General features: G+C 41.0%; 1 protein-coding gene across 2 annotated transcripts in view; it reads left to right on the top strand.

Moving 5' to 3' along the window:
* Positions 1 to 6060, top strand: part of SPTLC1 (serine palmitoyltransferase long chain base subunit 1) — a 75169-nt gene extending 69109 nt beyond the window's left edge. For both annotated transcript variants that reach the window (XM_060155560.1, XM_060155559.1), the window contains 2 exons: positions 2962 to 3035; positions 4661 to 6060. In XM_060155560.1, the coding sequence (XP_060011543.1) occupies positions 2962 to 3035; positions 4661 to 4754 (168 nt within the window). In that variant the 3' untranslated portion in view covers positions 4755 to 6060. The remainder of the gene's footprint in view (positions 1 to 2961; positions 3036 to 4660) is intronic.
* The last annotated feature ends 19567 nt before the right edge of the window (positions 6061 to 25627 follow it).

Below are 25627 nucleotides of genomic sequence, written 5' to 3'. Positions count from 1 at the left end.
GTTCTTTGCCACATTGTATTAAAATACACTTTGCTTCCACTCTGAATAATTAGTCTTCCAGAAAACCCAGTTGCTTACTATTTACAAAGCCAGGCTTTTGCACATGTAGGTGGGGATGGCATTGTGTATGGTGATGGCGCACAACACCGGACAGCTGACTGGGGCTGAACACCCAGCATAGCTCAGAAACAGGTCGAAATAATCTTGTAACAAAAAAGGAAGGAAGAAGAGCCACTCCTTTACCATGCCTAACTTGGGAGCTTGATTTAAATGTCTGACTTCTGAAAGTCTTACTACTAAGTGTACCTTAGTTATTAACTAAGAAACGCATCACTAGGGAAGATCCCTTGGCCTTTTACTGTTCAGTAGAGCTGCTTTCACCCAAGTCCTCTCTCCTCACTTTCCTCCTTCTAAAGAATGGTCAAGTGGCCCTGCAGCACTGAGCACCGAGGGGGGTGCTGCCTTGTACTTGAATCTGAAATACGTGGAGTCTGTATTTGAGAATTTCCTTGTCCTGCTTGTCCTGACGGTTCCTTTCAGAGGCTCCTTCCCTGAGTCCGTGCTGCCAGGCATCAGGGTAGTAGTGACGGTCAAGTCTGCCATGTGCCCCTGCCCGGCTGTGGCACAGCAGGCAGTCACGTGGCTGCTCAGTATGGAGACTGTGGTGCTAAGCCAGCCTCTGGCTTCAGCTGACCTGTACCCTACGATGTGTGAACCACAGTACCTGCAGGCATTGATTCGTGGAGAGCTTCTTGCAATTTGTGGAGCATTGATTCGTGGAGAGCTTCTTGCAACTTGTGGCCTTCCAGAGTCAGTTGTCCTAAAAAAACAAAATAAAACCAAACCCAGAATATGAGATTCCTAATTAAGGAAACGTGTCAGATTATGAATGAACAGGCTGGAGTGGCTCTCGCCTCGCTGGGTGAGGAAATGTCACGGATGTCTCCTCAGGTGCAGCTCTGCAAACATGAAAAAAAACTCTTTAAAGGGGAAAAGCATCCCACAGACCTTTTTTACTGCCTCGGTGTTTTTATTGTCATATTACTTAAATGTATAAGCTATAAAAGGAAGTACAACATCCTTTTAATTAGAGCTCCTATACAAATGTAATACCAAAACAAATTTATAACAAATATAAGCAGAACAGACAAGCCTAGTAAGAGTCAAATTATGACATTACCTTCATGTGACAGCTGAGTTTGTTTTCTAACTGAGTTGCCGGGTGGTGTGACTGACGCTGACTGCCGCCAGAGCAGCCTTGTGAAGCTGCATGTCCTATGTTGGAGTCTGTGGTGACGCCGTTATTATCCCAGAGCCTCCCCTCCAACCCCCCTCAGGGTGAGTTTGTGTCACAGGACGTGGGCCTTCTCTAGGTGCCAGGGTGTCAGTTCCAGTCAGATCCACCTCGGTTCTTTTCTCACTAGGTAGCGACAGCTAAGGTCTTGCTGCGACTCTGTTCCAGAGGGAGACTCAGAAAGGGCATGTGAATCAAGTGACTCGATACTTCTCTTACATAGGTTATCCTCATAACAAAAAGAAAAAGTGAGTCTGGACAATTCACAGATCCCAAAATTACATCTGTGGGCTCCCGCTGGATATTGGCTGTCTTCAGGAAATCACCTTGAGAATTGAATGAGGAGAGAACAGGCTCTGGGGAAGGGAACAGAATACTATCTGGAAACTGCATTTGTAGGAAGGAAGAGGAAAACTCTTAGAGTTTCTTTGCATCATTGCAGCTTCCATCTTAATAAGTCTTTTGTCCTGTTGCTCTTTGCTTTTTCTTTTCAATATTTGAAAGAGAAAAAAGGATCATGACACCGTAGTTCTTGTTTAAGCTTTGCAGAACTGAGCAGTTCTGCCAAATTTTTGTTGACTTCCTGATAAAACAGTTTTTACAAACTGAGCTGTGGTTTATACTGTTTCTTAACTAGACAGGACTAGAAACAGAGCCAGTCCAGATGTTTGCAGAAGGAGTTAACTTTTCCAAGTAGACTTCCAGAATGTAGAATCAGCAAAAGACATTGCCTGCCATTGTTTTCCATCTTTTCCTAGCAGAGGAAAACCTTGCCTCACAGCTTACAGAATGGCCCCTCTTTAGGCAAATACCTGCACTGCCACACGCTGGCAGTGATTGTTCTTTCCTTTACAACACCCCTTGCTCTAGCTGACTGTTAGTTTGTTTGTTCATTTGTTTAAAAATACAATTCACGTTCCATAAAATTCACTCTTTAAAGTATACAGTTGAGTGGTTTTTAGTATCCTCACAGGGTTGTGCAGCCATCACTGATTTCAAAACGTTTCATCACCCCAAGGAGAAACCCTTATAAACCATTACCCTCGTCTGACTTTATGCTTTATTTTGATAGCGATTATTTAATTTTTTAAAAAATGTTGGCAGGTAGCTGATGTATTGGAAAGCTGTGCAAAATGTGACACCAGACTCTTCTGTGCTTGGTAGCACTGTGTCCGAGTGTAGCACATGGGAATCAGAGGTGGTGTTGATATTTGACGTGTGAGCAGTTCCTCTCTGAAATGATTCTGCTGGCGTTACTAAGTGCAGCTCTTGGTTAGCCTCCGGGGCTTTGTTGGTCCTGTTTCCCCCTGTCCTAACTCTGCTTTGCCTAAAGTGGTAAACACTAGTTACCTATGGCTGTTTAAATTAAGTCAGATTCAAAGTTCAGTGTTACAGTTGCACTAGCCATATCTCAAAGTGCCCGAGAGCCACGTGGGCCCCTGACTGCCGTCCTGGACAGCACAGGGCGAACACCTCCATTATTGCAGGAAGTTCTGTAGAACAGTGCTCTCAAGATGATTCTGTGGTATTTTGTTTTGTCTTCTAGCAGTTATAATTGGAAAAATGAATTAAAACTACTATTGAGAGCAGCATTTCACTGCACCTTCCTGTTTTAATGATCAGTGTCTGCAGTCCAGGTTGCAAATGTATTCCTTTTCCTCATACAGTGCATGGACAGAGGCATCGCGTTAACTCAGGCGCGCTACCTGGAGAAAGAAGAGAAGTATCTCCCTCCTCCAAGGTTGGTAGACTTAAAATTATGACCTGAGTCATTGTTTTCTACTTTAAACTCTGTATGAAATGTATTATGTTTTGAAATTTTTTGAAAGACTGTCACAAGATAAGGAAGAATGTGTATTGTTAAAAGATAGAACATCACCTGTTTCTGTTCTTAAGCTAGATGTTTTCCCATTTTAATTGAAAATGCCCTCAGGACTCTGTAATTAACTTAATGACACATCTGCAATCCCAAGAACGAACTGGGACAGCCCAGGTTCGCATTGGCGACGACCTACCACTGTGCTGCGGTAGCATGTGCTGGGCCAGCTGTTTCCGCCACCAGGATAGTCCTTACGGTGTGTGGGGGGGGGCACAGTCTGGGGGTTGCTGCTCATCCCACCTCTGGCCCAAGCACTGTGTGGTACTTCATCTGACAAATATGTATTAAACACCCAAGGAAAAGCAAAGTGACAGTGGGGAAAACCTCTACAGAGGTTCAAGCAGCCCTCAGTGGGAAGGCACCTTGACTCATGATTTAAAATTGGCGTTCATTCAACACCTGATTCTGTCCCCTAAGCACTTAAACAGTGTAGTCCAAGAAGGTAGACACCCAGAGCTTGAGGGTTTCAGGGTCATGACACAGGTCAGGGAGGTCACAGAGGAGGAGGGCATGGTTAGTTCTGGCCTGGGACGGGCTGAGGCTTCCTAGAACAGGAGACACTTAAGCCAAGCCTGCAAAATCAAGCATATCAAACAAGCTGGGGTGGGCATCAGGCCTTCCAGCAGGGTCTGCAGTGGCGTAGAGACCTACAGGTGCACCTGGGGAGCCCAGAGCACAGGTTTGAGAGGCACCATGGAGAGGGAGCCTGGAAGAGTCTGGGAGAGACCCACGAGAGCACACAAAGTCAGCGCTGTGCAGGCGTGGAGCACTGGGCTGGGTTCTGGAAGACTGTTCTGGCAGCAGCTCGAAAGCACCCTAAAGATCCTGCTCTCTCCGTTCTAGTTACACCATCCAAAGTTGTGATCCTGTGTTTCATGAGGACAGGGGCCACCGTCATTTTGTGCCCTCAGGACTCTGGGCCCAGCCCAACTCAGTGTGTATGTGTCCAGTGGCTGATGCAGATGTTTGCAGAGGGGAGTGAGAGGGACAGGGGTAGAAGTGCCCTGTCAGGCTATTTCTTGTCTTCAGTTTCCTGAAAACTTGAAAATTTCTGCCTCGCATCAAAGTATTGTAGAACCTCTATATGACTTAATTGAATTACACTATGAACAACCACACACTCATTAATATGAGAAACGTTGACTTCCTGCTTTGGGCCTGATACTGCTTGCAGCGGTAGATTTAAAGGACAGAGTTTCCTGCCGGCCCTGGGCAGAGCCCTACTGCAAGGTTACCTTGACTAGATCGCTACTAGTCCAGGCAGGGAACGGCAAATTCCTGTAAATAGCAGATAGTAAAATACTTTCAGCTTGCAGGACACAAGGTCCCTGCCACAACTACGCAACCCTGCCGGGGCAGTGAGAAAGTGGCTATGGACAGTAGGCCATGTTCCAGTAGAAGAGCTTTATTCACAAAAACAGGTGGCAGGCTGACCCTTGGTATAGACTCTCATTTGACTGTCTTTTGTGTCCCTTATTATTTCTCAGCATTAGGGTTGTGGTCACAGTGGAACAAACAGAAGAGGAACTAGAGAAAGCTGCGACCACAATCAGCAAGGTGGCCCAGACCGTGCTGCTTTAGTCTGGGGCCTGGTGGCCTCTCACCACGCAACATGCAGACAGACCTGAGTCACTGCAGAGTGAGCCAGAGGGGGCCTGCGGGAACCACATAGGGTGTCACTAGATGGTGTGGATATCGACTCAGTGTATGACCATGAAAAGGATGCTGGGTACTTAAAAGAAAACAAATCCAAAAGCCCAAGAACTGATTTTCTTAAGAGAAAAACTAATGACAGCATATAATTGATATTTAAATTGTGCTGTTTAGTACTATTTAAACGTTTTACTAATACTAGTATTTTATATTCTTTTTTTTGTTGTCATTGTTTAAAAATGGAGCTTCAGTGTATCTTCTTTCCCTTCTAATGATAAAGATTGTGAGCACTCCTTAATATCTCATAGAAAATTTTCTGCAACATTAAAGCTTAGAGGCACTTCAGCATATATAATACAAAATGTATTGAAGATCTAATTCAACCACATCTTTTTCAGTCTTCGTCATGTGAAGCTCAATGGTGGCTAATATATAAAGAATACTTTATGTGTGATCATTATAAATTTTTCATTATAATGTATTTGAATCCTAGAATTTTTATATACACTAAATACTGATGTTGCACCATTTCTAACAGTGAATCTTAGCATCCCTAACCAGAGAATAGTCATTATACTTCCTAAGTGAGCAATAATTTAAATCAAATGCTATTTTATTTTAGTATAATTGACCTGTACATTCGTTATGTGTTGACTTCTAATCTGTTTTCAGAAGAGGATTATTGTGATGATCCCAAAATAGAAATCATGTCCTTGATATTTTAGAATATCTAGAATGTGTTGTTTTTTGTATAGGGACGTATAACTACAAGCTTTTTTTCTAAGCTAAAGAAAATGAGACCTTTATTTCTTTTCAGTTTATGAATTCCAGATATCTAAAAAAGATGTGAAAGCACTAAAAATAAAATTTTTAAGCTGTGTTTCAGCTATTTGTTTTTTCTTTAGCAAACCAAGTTGGGTGGTATAAATGTTTGTGATATGTGCCATAAGGTACTACATAAATATTACGCTATTACTCCATCTCTTATTAAAGAGAAAGGAATAAAATTATATTAAAAATGTCATTTTATAATATATGTTCATATTAACAAATGGTCTTCAACATCTTTTTAAATAACATATTTTTTTAATTTTTAGTTTCTATTTTGCCCGAGGTATTTTGTACATATGTGCCTTGTGATTGCTGCTGCTTTAAAGGATACAGTACTCTTTGGGGGATGAATCTGTTTTGTTTTGTTTTGTTTTTTAATGAAATAAACCTACATTCCTGATAATCAGTCTTTTGCATATGTAATCTATTCAACAGAATAGTCTCTTGATTTTAAATTCTGCAGGCCTAGGGTAGTATTCTCTCTGTGTGTGTGTGTGTGTGTGTTTGTGTCGTGGGGGTTTTTGGAAAATATTAATTTAATTTCTTAGTGCCTTTCTTCAATGTACAGTATCTGAAATTTCCTTGGTTCCTATTGATTTAACCCTTGGCCACTTATGACTACAAAAATACGAGACCTATTATTTTTATAAACAGATTAGGATTGTAACTTTTCAGCTACTTTTATAATACTCTATAAGTCAAAATTGCAATAATCTAGTTTATTGCTACATTTAAAAAATGATTGGACTCAAAAAAAAAATGATTGGACGTTCCTGGAAAAGATGGTGGACATTATTTAACTTTATTAACATTATTTAATGCTCACACATTATTTAACTTCAATCCTTGAAACACATCAACACGAACCAAAAATAGAGTCTTTATATTAAAGCTATAGAGTGACCACAATCTGGTAATACACACCACAGAAAATATCTACTAGAAGCAATAAATTTGTATGAAACAAGCAAAATGTTGAGAAACAACAGTCATCTCAAACCTCAAGCAGTTTACAAATTGCTGTTTTAGAAACAGTGAGAGAGAGAGGGTTCTGAAGTGCTCTATCAACGGACCTCTGTTTAGAAAGGCAGTGGCTGGGTGAGCAGCATGGAAACCTTTTGAGCCGGTTTCCACTCAGCAGTTGCCCCCAGGGGAGAAGGAAGCCACCCACAACGGCTCCCTTTCTATTGTCCACAGAAGGCTCTAGCTCAGGAAAAGTGGGGCTTTGAGTCAGGTTAGGACACGTGGACCACAGGCCTAAATATAAATCTTAAAACTACGAAACTTCTAAGAGAAAGCACAGGAGGAAATATTTTAAATCTTTGGTTAGGCAAACATAGATACAATACCAAAAGCGTAAGCCATAAAAGGAAAAATTAGTAAATTAAGCTTCATTAATTCATTGTTTAATTTGTTCTTCAGAAGACAGCTTGAAAGAAATGAAGACAGGTCACAGACTGTGAGAAAATATTTGCCAATCATATGTAATAAAACGTGTATCCATAAATATAAAGAACACAGCCCCAAAATAAGAAATCCAAAAGCATAATTTTAAAATGGTGAAAGACTTGACATTGCATCAAGAGAGACATTCAAATATCTAAACTCATGAAAACGTATTCGACCTCATTAGTCATCAGAGAAATGCAAATTAAAACTACAAAGAGATACTATTACACACTCACTAGAATGACTAAAATCAAAAAGATAACACCAAATATTGGCAAGATGCGGAGAAAATTGGAAACTACATTGTTGGTGGAAAGGTAAAATGGTACAACTACTTTGGAAAAGTTTGGCAGTTTCTTAATATAAATTTGTCATGTGGGCCAGCAAATCCACTTCCAAGAGAAAAACATGTTTGTGCAAAAAATTGTACACAAGTATTCATAAGATTTTTTTTTAATTTATTTTATTTATTTATTTTTGGCTGCATTGGGTCTTCGTTGCTGCGTGCGAGCTTTCTCCAGTTGCAGCAAGCGGGGGCTACTCTTTGTTGTGGTGCGTGGGCTTCTTGTTGCAGTGGCTTCCCTTGTTGCGGAGCACAGGCTCTAGGCGCGCGGGCTTCAGTAGTTTTAACACGTGGGCTCAGTAGTTGGCTCGCAGGCTCTAGAGCACAGGCTCAGCAGTTGTGGCGCATGGTCTTAGTTGCTCCGTGGCATGTGGGATCTTCCCCGACCAGGGCTCGAACCTGTGTCCCCTGCATTGGCAGGCAGATTCTTAACCATTGCGTCGCCAGGGAAGCCCTATTCATAGCAGGATTATTCATAATAGTCAAATGTCTGCCAGCTGATGAATGAGTAAACAGAAAGCAGTATATTCATACAATGGAATACAATAAATAAAAGCAATAAAAAGAAATGGATATATCTCAAAAAAGAAAACATTTTGGTAAGTGAAGAAACCAGATGAAAACAACCACGAAATTATGTGATTCCATGTATAGTCAATGTCCAGAGCAATGTAAAAAGAAGATAAGTTAGTGGTTGCCTGCGGCTGGGGGTGAGAATGGGATTGACTGATGAAGACTGTCAGCCCCGGGGACCTTTCCAGGAGGTGTTCTAAAACCGGATTGTGGTGATGGGCGCACAACTCTCTGAATATACTAGAAACCGTTGAATCAAGTACAAATCTCTGATAATGAACGTAACTACTAATGAACTGACTTTCTTCCAGTCATTACAGCAAATACTCTCTTATCTGTGTTGTCCATGATGAACATTTGGAAGTCTGTGACGTGCATGGGCTGGCAGGCCTCAGCACAGAGGTGGTTCCTGCTGGGTTCCTCATCCCCTTTGTGATGTGCACGGTTTGTGAGTGCACGTGGCCCACGTGCCAGAACAGAACAGGAGGCAGCCCAAGGCAAATTCGAAAACAGAACAGGGTCTGGTCCTAGCTCATTTACTCAATAGCCATGAGTCCTTGGACCAGACCCTACTCCTCACTGAACAAGTTCTTTCTATGAAATAGAGAGTTGGGCTGAAGGACTATATTTGAATTATCTTAAATCCTCCTGCTGTCATAGTGTTTCCCAGGCCAAGTTGGAAAATTCTCCTTGGCTCCAGACCTCTGTCACTGAGAAAGAACTACCCATACACACCTTTCCCACAGGGGATGTGGAGGCCCCTTTGTTCGGCCTCACACCAACCAATATCCTATTTTGATGAAAATGCACAAGCCAGAAAACTTCAAATATAGGGTTCCATTCCCCTGATTGTTGGTACTTATCCTCAGAGCGACTGTCCCCCTGAGCCCCACGCCATCTCTCCCCTGCTTAATGGCTTCCAAGAACTTCCTTGGAGGCGCCCTCCATGCTGCTCGTCACCATGGGCCCCTTTGTCCTCTCACCCTCATTTAGTCCACAGACCCTGTGACATCTGAGGAGGCTGCTGAGGGTTCCATGCACAGTGCAGAGGAAGCCCTGGAGTCAGGTCATCTAGACAAGAACCAGCATCACCACCTGCCATCCGTGTGAACCTGGAGAGTGGCTTCAACTGACTGTGCCTCAGTTTCTACATCTGTGAAATGAGAGTAATCGTGCCCCAGCCCACAGAGCCATTGTGAGAATTAGGTGAGACGATACATGCAAATACTTTAAATCACACCTGATGTGTAGTAAGTACAAAATATGTGTTATTATTATTATTAATAATGTAAATGAGACAAATTGGCAAAAAGAACTCGATACAGGAGTGCAGATCTCTTACCTCTTATATGATTCAGTAAGAAATCACTCCAGGAGGGCTTAGGACTTACATGACATCCAGGTCCATGATTTTTCCTGCAACTGCTTTATGGAAGCTACCCCAAATACTGAAGACTGAAGGAGTATTTCTGTCCCTTTAATTCACATGCACGGCTTAGAATCAGCTTCCTGCATGTTCTGTTGACAATCCATATCTCCTGGCAGTTAATTCCAAGCCCACCCCTCCATCTCCCACACGGGGGCTGATAGAAAGCTGAGAAACTGAGTGCCCCACCCACCCTGGGGGCTGGAGCTGAAGAGGGAGACCTCTGTTCAAATTCCCAGCGTGTTTCTTTAGGATCTGATGCCACTGAAAGTGAAAGAGGCAGGGAAAGTGTGGTGTGTTGTCAGGTTTCCCAGCTCCTTGCAGGTAAGCAAGACTTGTATTTTCAGCTTAGCCCTTTCTCAGCTCACAAGCTCAGAACTAGTAGAGGTCTGGAGGCCAGGCCTCGCAACAGGCTGCCTGCATGCAGGCAGGCCTGAATCCCCTACCGGGATAGCAGAGATGTCTCTCTATCTGAGCATCCTAACACTGCTGCCGCTGAGCTGAGTTGAGTTAGAACAGGCCCGAGTTGCCATTTCCACGGCCTCAGATCTGTGGGTGATACATCATTTTATGGCTGTCACATCTGCCTCTTCCACATTCTTGATTTCTTTTGTTCAAGTGAAGAGAAAACCCGCATTTGCCCTGTGCAATCGACCCACAGTCTCTGCTTGGAGCTGAGCACCAGGGGATTGGTGAGTGCACGTGGCCCACGGTTCCTCCACATCTGTTTTCTGTCCCTTAGTGGCTGGGTGGCCTCCTGGCTCGTCTGACTCCCCAGCTTAGATGGATGTGCAAAGTCCTTATTCTCCGTCCCTGGGGATGAGGAGTCTTGCTTCCTTGTTGTTTACATTTTTAAAATTACACAGTGATTACATGTTCAAATTAAACATCCGAACAAAGAGGAGGCATGAAGAATAAAACTTGAAAATCCTATTTCCACCCATTCCACTCCCCTTCCCAGGGGTAACTCTTATTCACAGTTCATTGGAGATCTTTCAGGACCGGTTTCTATTTACATATATACCTATATTCAAATAGATTTTTTAAAATGCAGAGCAACAGCCTTGTTCTTGTTCCTTGTTCTGACTTAACCTAGGAATTTTTCTATACCAGACCCTCATTCCTTTTACTTTATGAAGAGTATTCTGTAGTTTGAATGTGTTACAATTTATTTGACTAATGTTCTTTTTGTAGACATGTAAGGTTCTTATTTTTTTCCTATGGCAAACAATGCTGAAATGAACATCCTGGAACATGTAACTATATGTGCCTCTGTGGGTACTTCTACGATGTGGATTTTAGAATTGGAATCTTGAGTCCAAGAGTTTGCAAAGTCTTTCTTTGGATAGAGACCAACAAATAGTTTTATCAGGTATCTATATGAGAAGTTTTTTTTTTATTTCTTTTCTTGAGTTTGTTATCTTTCTCTCTACAACTATTTCAAATTTTTATGCTATCAAGTCCTCCAGTCTCTTCCATTATGGACTGGAAATTCTGCCTTGCTAAAAAGATGTCCCCACTCCAGAATTATAAAAAGGCCATCCTTTCTCCTTCAAATACTTCTTCGTATGGATCCATAGCCGCTTGGAGAGCCGTTTGTCTTGCCTTGGCTAACATCAGAACTTTCCAACTATTGTTGATTTCTAATATGTTTTTGTATCTGGTAGGACAAGTCTCCTATCTTTCTCTTGTTCAAAATGTTCTTCGACATTCTCACACTTTTTCTCTTCCGGAAGAATGTTAGAATCAACTTATCATATTTTAAAATCGGCACAGTTGTATCTGCACCATACTGCCTTCAAACCTGTTGATGGAGACCTTAATTCTCTCAGACAGAAACTACCTAATGAGGTCAAATGCTCCAACCAGCTGTGTTGATGGAAACCTCTTCTGAACATGCTAGAAGATCCACAGGGAGGGACTTCCCTGGTGGTCCAGTGGTTAAGACTCCACGCTCCCAATGCAGGGGGCACAGATTCAATCCCTGGTCGGGGAACAAAGATCCCACATGCTCCACAGTGCAGCCAAAGAAAAATTTTTTTTAAAAAAAGAAGATCTATATTTATTAATCTTTGTCCCCTCTGCCCCCTGCATCAGTGCAACCTGACCCTCATTGACCCAGTAAACACTGAGTGAATAGATTCTAGGACAAGAGCAATGAGCTCTTGTTATAGACCCACGGCATTGGCTCTTCCTTACAGCCTTGTACAACCCTGAGCAAATAGCTTTACTTTATGACAGTTGGCTTTCTCATCAGTAACATGGTCACAGTCTTACAAGTCCTGCCTACCTCTCGGTGATTCTAGAACCAAATGTGTGCCATGCGGTGTCAGAACACTAGGAGAATGAGCTAAGGTGAAACTCCCTAATGAAATGGAAATGGGAGGAGGTGGAAAGACAGGTAAAAGCTAGACAAGAAAGAAAATGTTCTCCTTGGACTGTTTGCTACCCATCCCCCAACCACCCACAGAAGGCTCTAGAAGAGACAAAAGACATCCTGTTCTCAGGATCCCTGGAAGTCTTGGGGAGCTGCCTGGGACCTGGGGGAGTAAAACACCTCCAAAAATGATGGATGAACCTCTGCTTAAAACATCTGACAAAATTGCAAAAGAGTGTACAGAGCCCAGACCCAGCAATGACTCCTTCTCTCCTTATCCTTACCTGTCTCTGCTCCTCCTTGGCATTCTGTCTGTTGGAAATCAGACCGAGGAAAACGATGGTCTTTAATTGAAACTTACAATGTACCAGATGCTGTTCGAAGCACTTTTTCATCCTCAAGGAAACCCTGTGAAGTGGGGATTATTGACATCCACATTTTATGGTTGAGGAAATAGAGGCACAGAGAGGTGGAGTGACTTGCCCATCATCACACAACCAATAAGAAGTAGAATCTACATAGAACCCAGATAGTTGGGCTCCAGCGACTATGTGCCCATCCACCAAATCACACTGCTTCTTATGCAAAATCACAATTTTCTTTTTTTTTTTTTTTTTTTGTGGTACACGGACCTCTCACTGTTGTGGCCTCTCCTGTTGCGGAGCACAGGCTCCAGACACGCAGGCTCAGTGGCTATGGCTCATGGGCCCAGCCTCTCCGTGGCATGTGGGATCTTCCTGGACCGGGGCACGAACCCGTGTCCCCTGCACCGGCAGGCAGACTCTCAACCACTGCGACACCAGGGAAGCCCCAAAATCACATTTTCAATGTGCTCTTTCTCTCTGTTGGTTACATGTATCTGAAGATCCTAAGAATCTTAGATATCCATCTAAGAGATATATATTGATACTTATCTCCAAAGTAAGGTGTCTGGAGTGATGTTCAGCTAATGTTAATGTTAATTCATATTCAAAATGAAAATGCTTTGGAAACTATAACGTACTTTAACATAAAAGATTTATTTGGTGTACATATCACTGTGCTGTATACCTGAAACTAATACAGTATTGTAAATCAACTAAATTTCGATTTTAAAAATGCATTAATTAAAAAAAGAAAAAAAGACTTCTGCATCCTAATTCCAGGAATCTGTGAATGCTACCTTATTTAGAAAAAGGGTCTTTGCAGATGTAACTAATTTTAGGTTCTTGAGATGAAGAGATCATTCTGGAGTATTGAGAAGTGATGGGGGCGTACCTAAGTCCAATGATAAGTATCTTCAGAAGAGAGACACAGGGGAGATGAGAAGATGTGAAGACAGAGATAGAGATCAGAGTGATGTAGCCACAAGCCAAGGAATGCCAAGGATTACCAACAGCTGTCACAAGCTGGTCATCTTACCCCAGAGCCTCTGGAGGGAGTGCAGACCTGCCAACATCTTGATTTTGGACTCTGGCCTCCAGAACTGTGAGAGAATAAATTACTGTTGTTTTATTACCTATCCGCCCCCCCCAAAAGAAGATTTCTTGGTTTATATTTTTATGTACTCTCGCGTTTGTATTTCATATCTATTTCATTTTCAATATAATTTTTTCTGTTCAATGTATTTTTGTGTTCTTGTAATCTGCTAAAAAGTCATAAAATATGATATATTTAATTCCTATATAAGATTTATTAGAACTGTTTTTTATTTGTCACTTATCTGTACCTATTTGAATCCTTCTATTTTGTGAATAGTATGTTGCTGTCATTTTTGAAATTATATCTTAAAATTTTTATTCTTATGCAGCATTTTCAGTGTAATTACTACTGACTAGATGACTCTAAGTGAGATATTTCCTTTAATTTTTTGAAAGATATGGATGAGGCTATTTGACATTAGTTCTTTTTCTTTTAAAATTTAAAAATCAAATTATATTGAAGGATTTCTACCCCAAATGTTCCCACCTTCAGCCACACTCTCACGAGGCAACCACTTAAACCTTTTTCTCTTTATTTCTTCTGGAGAACCAAACATTTATCTAAGTAATGTTATGTCTCTATTTCCTCATTTATCAGCCTTAGTTAGGATCTCCTATTTCAAAAATATTTTGTACATATCTTTTCCCCATTTCTCTGTCTGAATTACTACCTTTCACTTGTTCATTCTTCTAGGAATTCTTGGTTTATGCCAGGTAATAACCCCTTATAGTTTCATGCAATTGCATTACTAGCTGACCTCTATATCTTAGCTGTCTCATTGAGCAGAAGCGTGCATTTTGATGTAATGAAAGCTATCAACTTTTTTTCCTTACAGTTTTTGCTTTTGAAGTTTAGTTTAAGGACTTTTCAACACTCTTAGCTCTCCACTGATTTCAGATCTTTATTTTCACATTTAGGTCTTTAATCCAGCTAAAGTCTATCCCTGTATCAGGATTAGGTAAGGGTCAAATTTCATTTTTATTCTTCTTCACATGGTGAGATTGTTTTCCCAAATCATTCACTAAGCAAACTGTTGTTTCTCCATTAATTTATTCTTATAGTTTATCTTATATTAAGTCTCATACAAACAAGGATCAGTCTTTAAGTTATTATGTTCCCTTGATCTGTTCATCTGTTCTCGTGCCAATTTCACTGTCTTTATTAAATTATCATCTTTCAACATGTCTTAATATTTGGCAGGGCACACTCACCCTTTGTTTTCTCTAAAACTGACTTCACTATTCATAGATTTTTATTCCTTCATATACGTTTTAAAATAAATTTAGTTGAGTTCCTCAAAAAAGATCCAAGTGGAATTGTCTGATATTGCATTTCATTCATAGATTAATTTAGGAAGAATCAACATCTTATAATATTAAATTGTCCAATCTAAGAGAATGGGACATCTTTGTAAATATTTATTCAGATCTTCAATCTCCTTTATTAGAGTTAAGTTTTCCCATAGAGGGATTTTTGTATTGGATAATTTCTAGATATTTTATACTTTTAGTTATTGTAATTTGTATTTACTTTTATAGTATTTACTGGTCAATTTTGCTGGTGTAGGAAAGCATTGACTTTTTTTTCAAATTTATTAGTAATTTATTGTATTATAGAGTAAATGCTCCAAATAAAAGAAAAGAATTTTAAGATTGGATAGCAAAAACTTAGGTATATTAAAACTCCACATAATGTCCACTGTGTGTAAAGTGACATTAAAAAAGTAAATAAGATTGAGCAATTAAGGAAAAGCAAACTGATATAACTACTGATATACTTACTGATGAGCATCATTAAGAAGTAGGACAGCAGGGATCCTTGTTCCCTCTTCTTGCCCCAAACACGGGCAGTTGTCTAGGGGAAGAGCTTTCATAACTGGATTCCAGATGCTTTTCTGTCTTTCCACCCAGACTGGCCACTAGAGTTCTGCCTCTTCCAGGAAGCCACGTCTCCATCACCAAAACTGTTGGACTTGTGACTTGATTATTCCCTTCTTCCAAGGAAAGTTAGCCTGTTTGTCTTGGTTCCCTTTGTTCCTGAGTCTCTCAGGGGTGACACAGAGGGCCCACGTGAAGTCTGCACATACGCTTGGTTGTCTCACAGGAGAGGAATGCTGAGGTTGTGGGATTTATTTCAGTTTCTTTGAAGTAGGAACCAAGACTGCTTGTGTCTCAATGGGAGAGATGAGCTCGTCTATCCGAGTTCCTCACTGCATTTTTCAATTCGATGTTACTGCTTCAATTCCAACAGATGTTTTTCCCCCAGGATTATCCTGCTGAATTGCTGAGTCTTGGAGGACTCCTCTTCTCTCCACTGTCCTCAAATCTTCTTCTTGTTCTAACCAAGAGATCAGAGTGGGTTTCAATGATTGATACACTGCTGTGGTCAGGTTCTTGCAGTTCTCCAGCATCACATCTCTGAAAAGAGTCCAGTAAAGTCCACTCTTCCTGGGTGAAGTCCACAGCCGCATCAGCGAAGGTCACTGAGTCCCAAGAACAATTTCTCAAACACTCAGTCATCATCCTTTCTGCCTCTATCTTTTCCTCAAGAAGGCAGAAAGGGTCCTTAGAAAGGACACTTTTTTCCATTTTCATTTCTTGTGGGTACTGAAAACAATTCATTATATATATGATATACACATCATATTTATATTAGACACCACTGGTCAAGACTGCAGCTGGATATTTGAAAGGAAGAAAGATGAAGTTTTTTATTCAGTTGACATGCTTGAGCTTCCTTGATGGATGTTGGAGAAGCTTGAGGCCTGGGCTTCCCTTTAATTTATCTCTGGCTTATTCCTTTATGTGTTCAGTAGATAATTAAGAAGTTATGAGCAGTTGAGAGCAGAAACATATTCAGAAAATGTCTTGGCATTATAATTCAAAGTTCCAAGCACACTCTGAACCACACGATGACCAGCATGACTCCAGCACTGATTTTTTTTTTTTTGCAGTACGCAGGCCTCTCACTGTTGTGGCCTCTCCCGTTGCGGAGCACAGGCTCCGGATGCGCAGGCTCAGTGGCCATGGCTCACGGGCCCAGCCGCTCCGCGGTATGTGGGATCTTCCCGGATCGGGGCACGAACCCGTGTCCCCTGCATCGGCAGGCGGACTCTCAACCACTGCGCCACCAGGGAAGCCCCAGCACTGATTTTTATAAGTTGATTTTGAAAACTTACTGAATCATTTGTTGATTCTTTTGTTTTTTTCTAGTTAGTTGTTCATTATACCTCTTATTTCTTTTTCTTTCGTTGTAGCATTGTCCAGGATCTCCAGAACAAGATTAAATGGTGGCAGTGGTAGTGGGCACGTTTATCTTGTAATTAACCATAAAATAAGTTGGGAAGTGTTCTCTCCTCTTTACTGGAAGAGGAGCAATTTGTAAAAATTGGTATTCTTTAAATGTTTGGCGAAATTGTCTATTTGAAAACATCTGAAACCTGGGGATTTCTTTTTCAGGAGCTTTTATTACAAATTCTATTTCTTTAATGATTATAGAACTATTCATGTATCTATTTTATATTGCTGAATTTTGGTAGTTTGTGGTTTTTAAGGAATTGGTCCATTTCTTCTACGTTATCAAATTTATGAGCATTGAGTTTCTTGTAGTATTTGTTACTTATTATTTTAATGGCTGCAGGATCCTTTGTGACACTGGTGATTTGTGTCACCTCTTTTTGTCAAGGGGTTTGCCAATTTTATTGATTTTTTTTGACAAATGAGTTTTTTGTTTCATTAATTTTCTCTCTTGTTTTTATTTTCATTGACTTCTGCTTTTTTGTTGTTGCCGTTTGTTTTGTTCCTTCTGTTTGCTTTTTATTGTTGTTTTCTCCTTTCTTTTCTATTTCCAGTCTTTTGAGTTAGGAATTTAGACTACAGATATATTTTCTCTTTTCTAATGTAAGGATTTAGTGCTGTAAATCCCTCTCAGCCCAACTTTGATATGTTGTATTTTTTATTTCATTTATGCAATTTTTTTAATTTTTTAAGTTCTTTTGAGACTTCCTCTTTGACCCATGGATTATTTAGAAGTGTATTGTTTAATTTCCAAGAATTTGGAAAGTTTTCTGTTGTCTTTCATCTACTGATTTTTTTTTAATATCTTTAATGGAGTATAATTGCTTTACAATGTTGTGTTAGTTTCTGTTGTACAACAAAGTGAATCGGCTATATGTATACATATATCCCCATATCCCCTCCCTCTTGAGCCTCCCTCCCACCCTCCGTATCCCACCCCTCTAGGTCATCAAAAAGCATTGAGCTGATCTCCCCTGTTCAGCTTCTGACTTCTTGATTTGATTTTATTATGGACAGAAAACATACTCTCTATGATTTCAATTCTTTTAAATTCATTAAGCTTTGTTATATGACCTAGGACATAGTCATCATGGTGAATGTTCCATGAACACTTAAGTAGAATGAGTATTCTGCTATTGTTGGGTGGAGTGTTCTATAAACGTCAGTTAGATCTATTAGGCTGATGATATTGTTCACTCATCTGTATTCTTGCTGATTTTATCTCTGGTAGTGCTACCAAATATTGCAAGTTGGGTACTGAAATACCCAACTACAACTGTGAATTTGTCTATTTCTCTTTTCATCTCTATCAGTTTTTGCTTCATGTATTTTGAAATGCTGCTAGGTGCTGCACACATACTCAGGATTGCTACATCCTAGTGGGTTGATTAATCCTTTATCATTATGCAATGCCCACTTTTGTTCCTAATAATTTTCCTTGCCCTGAAGTTTACTTTATTTGATATTATTATGGTCACTCTTACTATTTTCTAATTCCTATTTACATGATACATCTTTTTACTTCCTACTTATCTATGCTATCTGTGAAGTCATTTTCTTAGTCTGTATATAATTGATAAATGTGTATTATTCACTCTATTTTTAATTTTTTTCCAACTTTACTGAAGAATAATTGATCTCTTTTAATTGGTTTATTTAAATTAATCATTGATGTGTTAGAGCTTAAGTTCTGCCATTTGGTATTTGTTTTCTATTTGTCCCTTTGTTTCTCATTCCTCTATTTTTTTCTTGTTTTCTTGTGAGTTACTTGAATGTTTTTTCTTTCTTTATTTGCAATATTCTTTTTTTTTAATTGTTTTTTTTTTATTTTTGGCTGTATTGGATCTTCATTGCGGTGAACGGGCTTCTCATTGCGGTGGCTTCTCTCATTGTGGAGCACGGGCCCTAGGTGCGAGGGCCTCGGTAGTTGTGGCGCACAGGCTCAGTTGCTCCGTGGCATGTGGGATCTTCCTGGCCCAGGGCTTGGACTCGTGTCCCCTGCATTGGCAGGCGGATTCTTAACCACTGTGCCACTAGGGAAGCCCTCCAAATACAGTCTCATTGAGGATTGGGGTTTCAACACATGAATTTTGGGAGACACAATTCAATCCATAACGTTTTTTTTTTATGTTTGGAGAGCTTCCTTTAACCAACCTTTAGATGTAGATCAGATAGCAACAGATTCTCCTAATTTTCTTTCATCTGAGAAGTCTTATTTTCCATTCATTTCTGAAGGATAATTTTGCCAGATATAGAATTCAAGGTTGACAGTTCTTTTCTTTTATAACTTGAAAGGTGTTGTGCTGCTAAGTTCTGGCTTGATGGCTTCAGATGAGAAATCCAGTGTCATTAATTTGGTCTTCCTGTATAGTTAATGCATCATTCCTCTCTGATTGTTTTTAAGACTTTTTTTTTTGTCTTTAGTTTATCAGAAGTTTAATCATGATGTGTCTTTGTTTGGATTCTTTGGGTTTATCCTATTTGGGTTTCACTTAGCTTCTTGACTCTGAAGTTCTATGTCTCTTGCCAAATTTATGAAGTAATTAAACATTATTTCTTTGATATAATGAAAGAACTATTTGAGTATTTTTTCAGCCCCACTCTCTTTCTCATTCCCTTCTGGGACCCTGATGATAGGATGTTATATATTTTAAATATTTAGTTATGTATCTGTTTCACAGATCCCTGAGGCTCTGTTCATTTTTTTTCAGTCTATATTTTTGTTTTGTTCATATTGTATAGACTCAGTTGATCTATCTTCAGGTTCATGGATTCTATCCACTGTCATCTTTACTCTACTATTGAGTCTACCATGTGAGGTGTTTTTTTTAATATTTGTTATATTTTTCAGTTCTATAATTTCCATATAGCTGTCTTTTGTATTGATAATTTCTATTTTTTGCTGAGATTTTCTATTTTTTCCTTCGTTTCAAGAGAATTTGTAATTGCTTGTTGAAGCATTCTTATTAAATACAAGGATTTTAAAATCCTTATTAAATAAATTCAGCATCATAGTCATTTCAGTACTGGCATTTTTTTAAATTTTAGTACTGGATTTTTTTTTCCTCATTAAAAGTGTGGTTTTCCTGGCTCTTGGTATGATGAGTGAAATTTTATTGTATCCTTCACATTTTGGTTATTATATTTGGAGATGAGTGAACTTTTATTGTATCCTACACATTTTGGTTATTGTATTAGGAGACTTTTAAATGCTATTTAAATCTATTTTATTAGACACTCACCCTTTTTAAGTTTAATGTCTAGATTCTGGCCTATTTTTGTGAGCTGTAGTTCCAGTGACAGTTTAGTTTTCAGAGCCCTTGACGTTTTATTCTGGTCTGCTTCATTCTTTGGCATTTCTGGGGCTCTTGCTCAATCCCTGCAGGTGTTGCCTGAAGGGGTGGAAGTTGCTTTCCTGGGTCACCTAGAGTGCAAGGCCACCTTCAGCCAAGGGAGGTGGAGAGACTGAAGTCACAGGGCCTGGATCTTCTCATGCCATTGGATGGAGAGTGAAGCCATGCCAGGCTGTGCTGATGCTGCCCCACGGTGGGTCAGTCTACCCACCAGTCCCCAGAAGAAGGGGTGGAGAAGGGGTTGGGTCAGCCCAGTGTGACTTTGAAGGCAAATGGAGCCCTCTGATGTGCCCCCTTGTGAAGTGGGAGTTAGCATTCCACCCCACCCCCCACCATTTTGGCTCTGTTGGGTTTCTCCTTTCTGGGTTCTTTGGCCAATGCCTTTCTTGTCTGTTTGTTTGTTTGTTTGCTTGTCTATGCACATTGGTGATTCCAGGTTTCAGGCCTCTCTGGCACCCATATGAGGCATATAGGAGATAAAAGAACTCACCACATCATCAGTCCTGAAGTCCTGAGGTCTCTAAGTAGTCCACCTCTTCTTTCCAGCTTTCAGAATCCTTTATTCTTGTCTGTTGGATTATTTCCGGGCTATTTAATTGTTTTTTTGGGGGGATGGGTGGAGGAGGGATAAATGAGCCTACACTTTCTTGTTCTGGAACTGGAAATGCTATTAAAGATTTTGCATATGGAAAGAGGAATGAACCATTTACATTGCATGGCTGCAAGAGCCACTTCTGGGTCTTGGTACAGAGTGGGCACTCTGTAATCATTATTGGTTGAATGAATGAAAAAAATGGAGTTTTCATACTTTAATTTCAGTGTCCTGGAGGCATGTGTAAGACAGAGCCCCGTTTTCCTGAATTCTTGGACAAGTACTTCTCAGGGCTTTTAGGCTTCATCTTTCTGAGAAAAGACCACAATGAACTGGTGGCCTAAAGGTAGGAGATTGCTATTGTTTGAAAGCGGATGACACTACTATGTCCTTATATCTGTCTATCCATCCATCCGTCTGTCCATCCATCCATCCATCTCTCTGTGTATATATATATAATCACCTCGCGGATCATTATTCTTTTCTCTTTTCCAAAAAGAAGAAAACTTGCTCTTCAGTATTCAGACATACTTAGCATAATAAGTCAGGACTCGAAAACACCCCCTTAGCTAGAATCTTTCTTCAAGAAAAAGGCCAGTATTTAAGATACAGAAATGATAACATTTTTGAAATTTTACTCTTAGTAACACCAGATTAACATGACAGAATGTCAGCACTTTTTAAAGATGTTAATGTTGAGATTTCAATGAGATTTCCTTCAGCTCGTATTTCCTTTTCTCTGTGAATAGTATGAAGCCTCTCAGATGTGGCTTTTTAAATAAAAACACCTTAATGAAGCAGTAAATAATTCTACGGTGAGGGGATCACCTGTGAGGGGTGTGTTTCACAAAGGATCACACTCGCAGGTTTTGTTTTTGTAAATCTGAATTTTACTCCCCAGTGGATACCCCACTTTTTGTATTCAAGAGATGAAATACATAAGGAATTCATTAAGAAATCAGGCTTTGGTGGGACAGCTTTGATTTGACACTTTTGAAATATGATCTAGGTCACAGTGGTGAATGGTGCAAACCTCTTTTTTGGCAACGGCATCTGGACTTGATTATTTTAAATTAGGTTGTGGGGTGCTGGCATCCACCCCTCTGCAAAACTGCTACTGCAGACAGCCCTTGTTCCCCGAGAAGATATGGCAGATTAGATGAGTTCTGAATACTTAGAAATAAACTTTTATATTCTCAACTTTGTTGTTTCAGTACCCCTTTTTTATAAGCTTTGAGAATGTCACCTATTATCTTTCATTAGTAATGATGGCTTTCATGCCCAAGATAAATTAAACCTGGAGCATTTTATTAATATTTAACTTCTTCCTTCAGAAGCATAAGTGACACTAAATAGGTTCTTCAGTGAATATTTATTAAACGAATGGAAAATTACCCCCAAGGTAATCTACCATTAAGAACACGCAGTTGTGTTCCGGGAGGTCTGTGGGCGGCTCTGTGGCTACCAGCACATTTCGTCCCACGGGCTTCATTCCCTTTCCATCTCAAGTGTTCAGGAATTCAAAACCCAACTGTCTCCTTCACTCCACCCTGACTGCAGTCAAACAAGAGGGTGTAAAATTGGGTTTAAACCCAGTTTTCGGCAGCTAATAGGTACAGTTTTCTGATTTCAGGAATGTTTATATTTGAAAGTTGATTTTTCAGGATCAGAGTCTGGTTAAAAAAGAAAGAAAAAACACACTTTAACATCTAAAGAGTTTACCAACTGTATTTCCTCTTTTATGTTGTTTCAGAAATAGTCACACAGCCATTTCTTAAATAATTTCATAGAAACCAAATTCCAAGTGTGTTTATGTTTCAGAGATGAATGGGTTATTTTGATGAGCTTTCAAATTTGGAAGGGCTTTATAACAAATATTTTGGGAAGAGATTGTGCACCAAGAAGAAATGGAATGCGGATCTTCATTTGTACCCACACGTCAGGGTGACACAATTGGATCCCACTTATTCTTCTCCGCAAGACTTAGCTTAAAAGCACCCAAGGGTGTAGAGTATTAGCATCTGTCACATTATATCTCAAAGCTCTCCAAGAAACTGCAACTCATTTAACCCACCCCCCAAAACCCACTTACAGATGAGAAAAGAGACAGGGAAACTAACTTGCCTCTCGTCCTATAGCCAGGATGTCACCAAGACCTGTTCTTGACTCCTATTCACTCCATTTGCTATACTTTTCTATCACACAGCAATCCAAAATGGGCTAAAAATAGCCCTGGAAGATAAAATCCTGGGAAAACAATAATTTCCAAAAGGGCCCTCGAATCTCCCTTAATTTCTAATCAACGTGACTTTCCTTTGTTCCACTGAACTGTAACATTCTTTGTGTCCCACTCACCACCTTCTACTTTTAAATTTGGGATTTTTTTCCCTTCAAATGATGGTGTTTGGGGGTTTTTTGTGGGTTTTCTTTTTTTTTTTTTTTTTGGTGTATCAAAAAATAACTTATAAATCACAAAGTGAGAGAAACGCATTTATTTGTTAGAGAATAGGTGTTTAGAGTCTTGGGAACATTATTGATATTCCTGGGCTATTGTTTCCGAATCACTTTTCATCTGTTTCTGGACAGGCAGAGCAGACTCTTCCACGTTAAGAACAGAGGACTCGAGTTTTTCAGGAAGATAGAATTTCAATAAGGGTCTCCCAGTTTCTTAGCTCTATGACCTCAGGCAACGTTTTGAGCCTCAGTTTCCCCTTCTATGAAATGAGGTGGGACAAGCTGCTTCCCAGAGGTGTGGCGCAATTCCACAAGGCTTAGGTAATCAGATACCCGACCCACTTAGGGCAGAGCCCTGATTCCAGCGATGACCAGTCAGAATGGATGCACACAACCGACGGCCAATCAGAATGGCGCCCACGGCCAGCCTCAAACTGAGCTCTGACTAAGCGGGTCATGCAGAGCATCCAGCTTGGTGCTGACTGAATGTCTACTGACTGACTGTGGCTGAGTTTGGGCTCCCTCAGGAGCAGACCCTGAAATGAAGATTAAAGTGACAGCAGTGTATCTGGGAGGTGATCCCGGGAAGCACCTGCAGGGGAGTGGGAGGCACTGACATCTCTCCAGGGATGGATATCAGTGAGAGGGTCACTCTGTGGACATCAGGGGCTCAGTCCTGCTGGGAACCTCTCAGTTGACTGCTTGGAGAGTCAGAAGGCTGGTTAGTGGCCCTACTCCTGCCCCTCTGGCTGAGGGCTGCTCAGCACATTCTTGCCCACTCTGTACAAGCTCCTGCAGCCACAGGCGCTGGCTGTAGGTGTCACAGATGGGCAGACATGAGCTCTGAGGGAACGTGGCATCCACAGCGTCTGCTACGACTGCTATTACAGGTTTTGCAAAAGAGGACTCAGCATTTAGCGAGTCTCCAAGGGGACAGTGGTCACTTTCAGCAGAGAGTTAAACCTAGGACTTTGGAGGACCTGGAAGCACCCTGCCTGGCTGTGCCGCCTCTCCCTGTTCTCTGCTCAAGTTCAACTCTGGGCACCGACAGCAGGCCTTCACCCCAGTCAGTCATTGGGCGAGTTGCGCTCCCAAGGTAAGGCGCTCACTACAACTGAGACAGACCCTGAAGGAGCTGACAGCTGGGGCAACAAGCCCTTCCTTCAAGGAGTAACTGGATGGCGTGTCTGTCCAGTACGTTCTAGAATTCTGGCAGGCGGCAGACTCTCAGCTGCCCAGGGCCACCCCCTCTGAGGGTCCTTCTTTGGAGAAAAAAACCTCCAAGCGCTGACATGTGGAGTGAAAGAGCTGGCTCACTCCTAGGAGGCCGCTAGCCCCAAACTCCCTCAGCCAGCTTCTCAGCACCTGACTCTTCAATACTAGCAGATGGATGAAGATCACCATCGTGGGAGGGACCAAAACAAATGAACGAATCAAACATAATCAGGTAAAGAATTATTTACACACACATTCCTGTGGTTGGATATCATCAGAAATAGAAGAGAAAATTCGGCATTTGTGAATTGAGAAGAATTATCAGAGACCAAAAAAAAGCAGCCCAAATTAATTTTTTCTTTTTCTTTTTTTTTTTTTTGTGGTACGCGGGCCTCTCACTGCTGTGGCCTCTCCCGTTGCGGAGCACAGGCTCCAGACGCGCAGGCTCAGCCGCCATGGCTCACGGGCCCAGCCGCTCCGCAGCATGTGGGATCTTCCCGGACCGGGGCACGAACCCGTGTCCCCTGCATCGGCAGGCGGACTCTCAACCACTGCGCCACCAGGGAAGCCCCCTAAATTAATTTTTTTTTACAAGTTCAGTAGGTGGCATGGAAGATAAAGTTAAGGAAATATCAGGGTAAGAAGGATGGAAAATATAAGAAAATTAGAGAATCATTCTAGGAGGAACAATATCGAATTACCAAAGGTATAGAAAGAAAGAACAGGAAAAAAAAAATGTTAAATGTTAGCAGATTCGCATTCACTTGGGTTTTTTTAATTAAATGCTTCCGCTTCAGCCAAATGTTCTAGCCGAAGCTGAATTAAAGAATATGGGGTTTAGAGTTATCTATTTCTGCCCCAAACAGGGAAAATTGATAATCCTAAACTTCCACAGAGAAAAAAAATACAGATCTTGTATTGTGACAGCCACTGTGGACGTCCCCAGCTCAGAAGCCTGCAGTATGGCCCCTCCTGGGGGAAGAATCATATCCAGGCCAGGCATGGTCAACTAGGGCCCCTCGGCCAGTTACTGGACAGGGTGTGTTTTGGCACAGCCCTGACCAAGGAAATGCAGGGAGACATCTACTGGGACTGTTTAATCTTACTGCTACTCTCCTGTTACTCGGGCTGTGATGTGTGGAGCTGGTGCAGCCATCTTATCCCAATGAAGAGCACCATTGCTGACACACTGAGGAGGGAGGGGCAGAGCTGGAATAACCCTGGAGCCTTTGAAGAGCATGGGAAGGTGCCAATCCAACCTTGGGATTGCTTCCTTCTAGACCTCTCCTTAAGGGAGCAATCAGTGTACTCATGCTACTTTTAGACATGTGTTATGTTCTGGGAAGAATCAGAACCATGCACCCCAAAATATGACGCTTTGGCATAAGGATTATTTTGAGCTGAAGGCAGTTGAGAAGCAGCAGATATAGG

This window comes from Lagenorhynchus albirostris, chromosome 7 (genome assembly GCF_949774975.1).
Source record: "Lagenorhynchus albirostris chromosome 7, mLagAlb1.1, whole genome shotgun sequence".
Classification (NCBI taxonomy): domain Eukaryota; kingdom Metazoa; phylum Chordata; class Mammalia; order Artiodactyla; family Delphinidae; genus Lagenorhynchus; species Lagenorhynchus albirostris.
The sequence above is the reverse complement of the archived record's forward strand: the minus strand, read 5'-3'. Positions and strand labels throughout refer to the sequence as shown.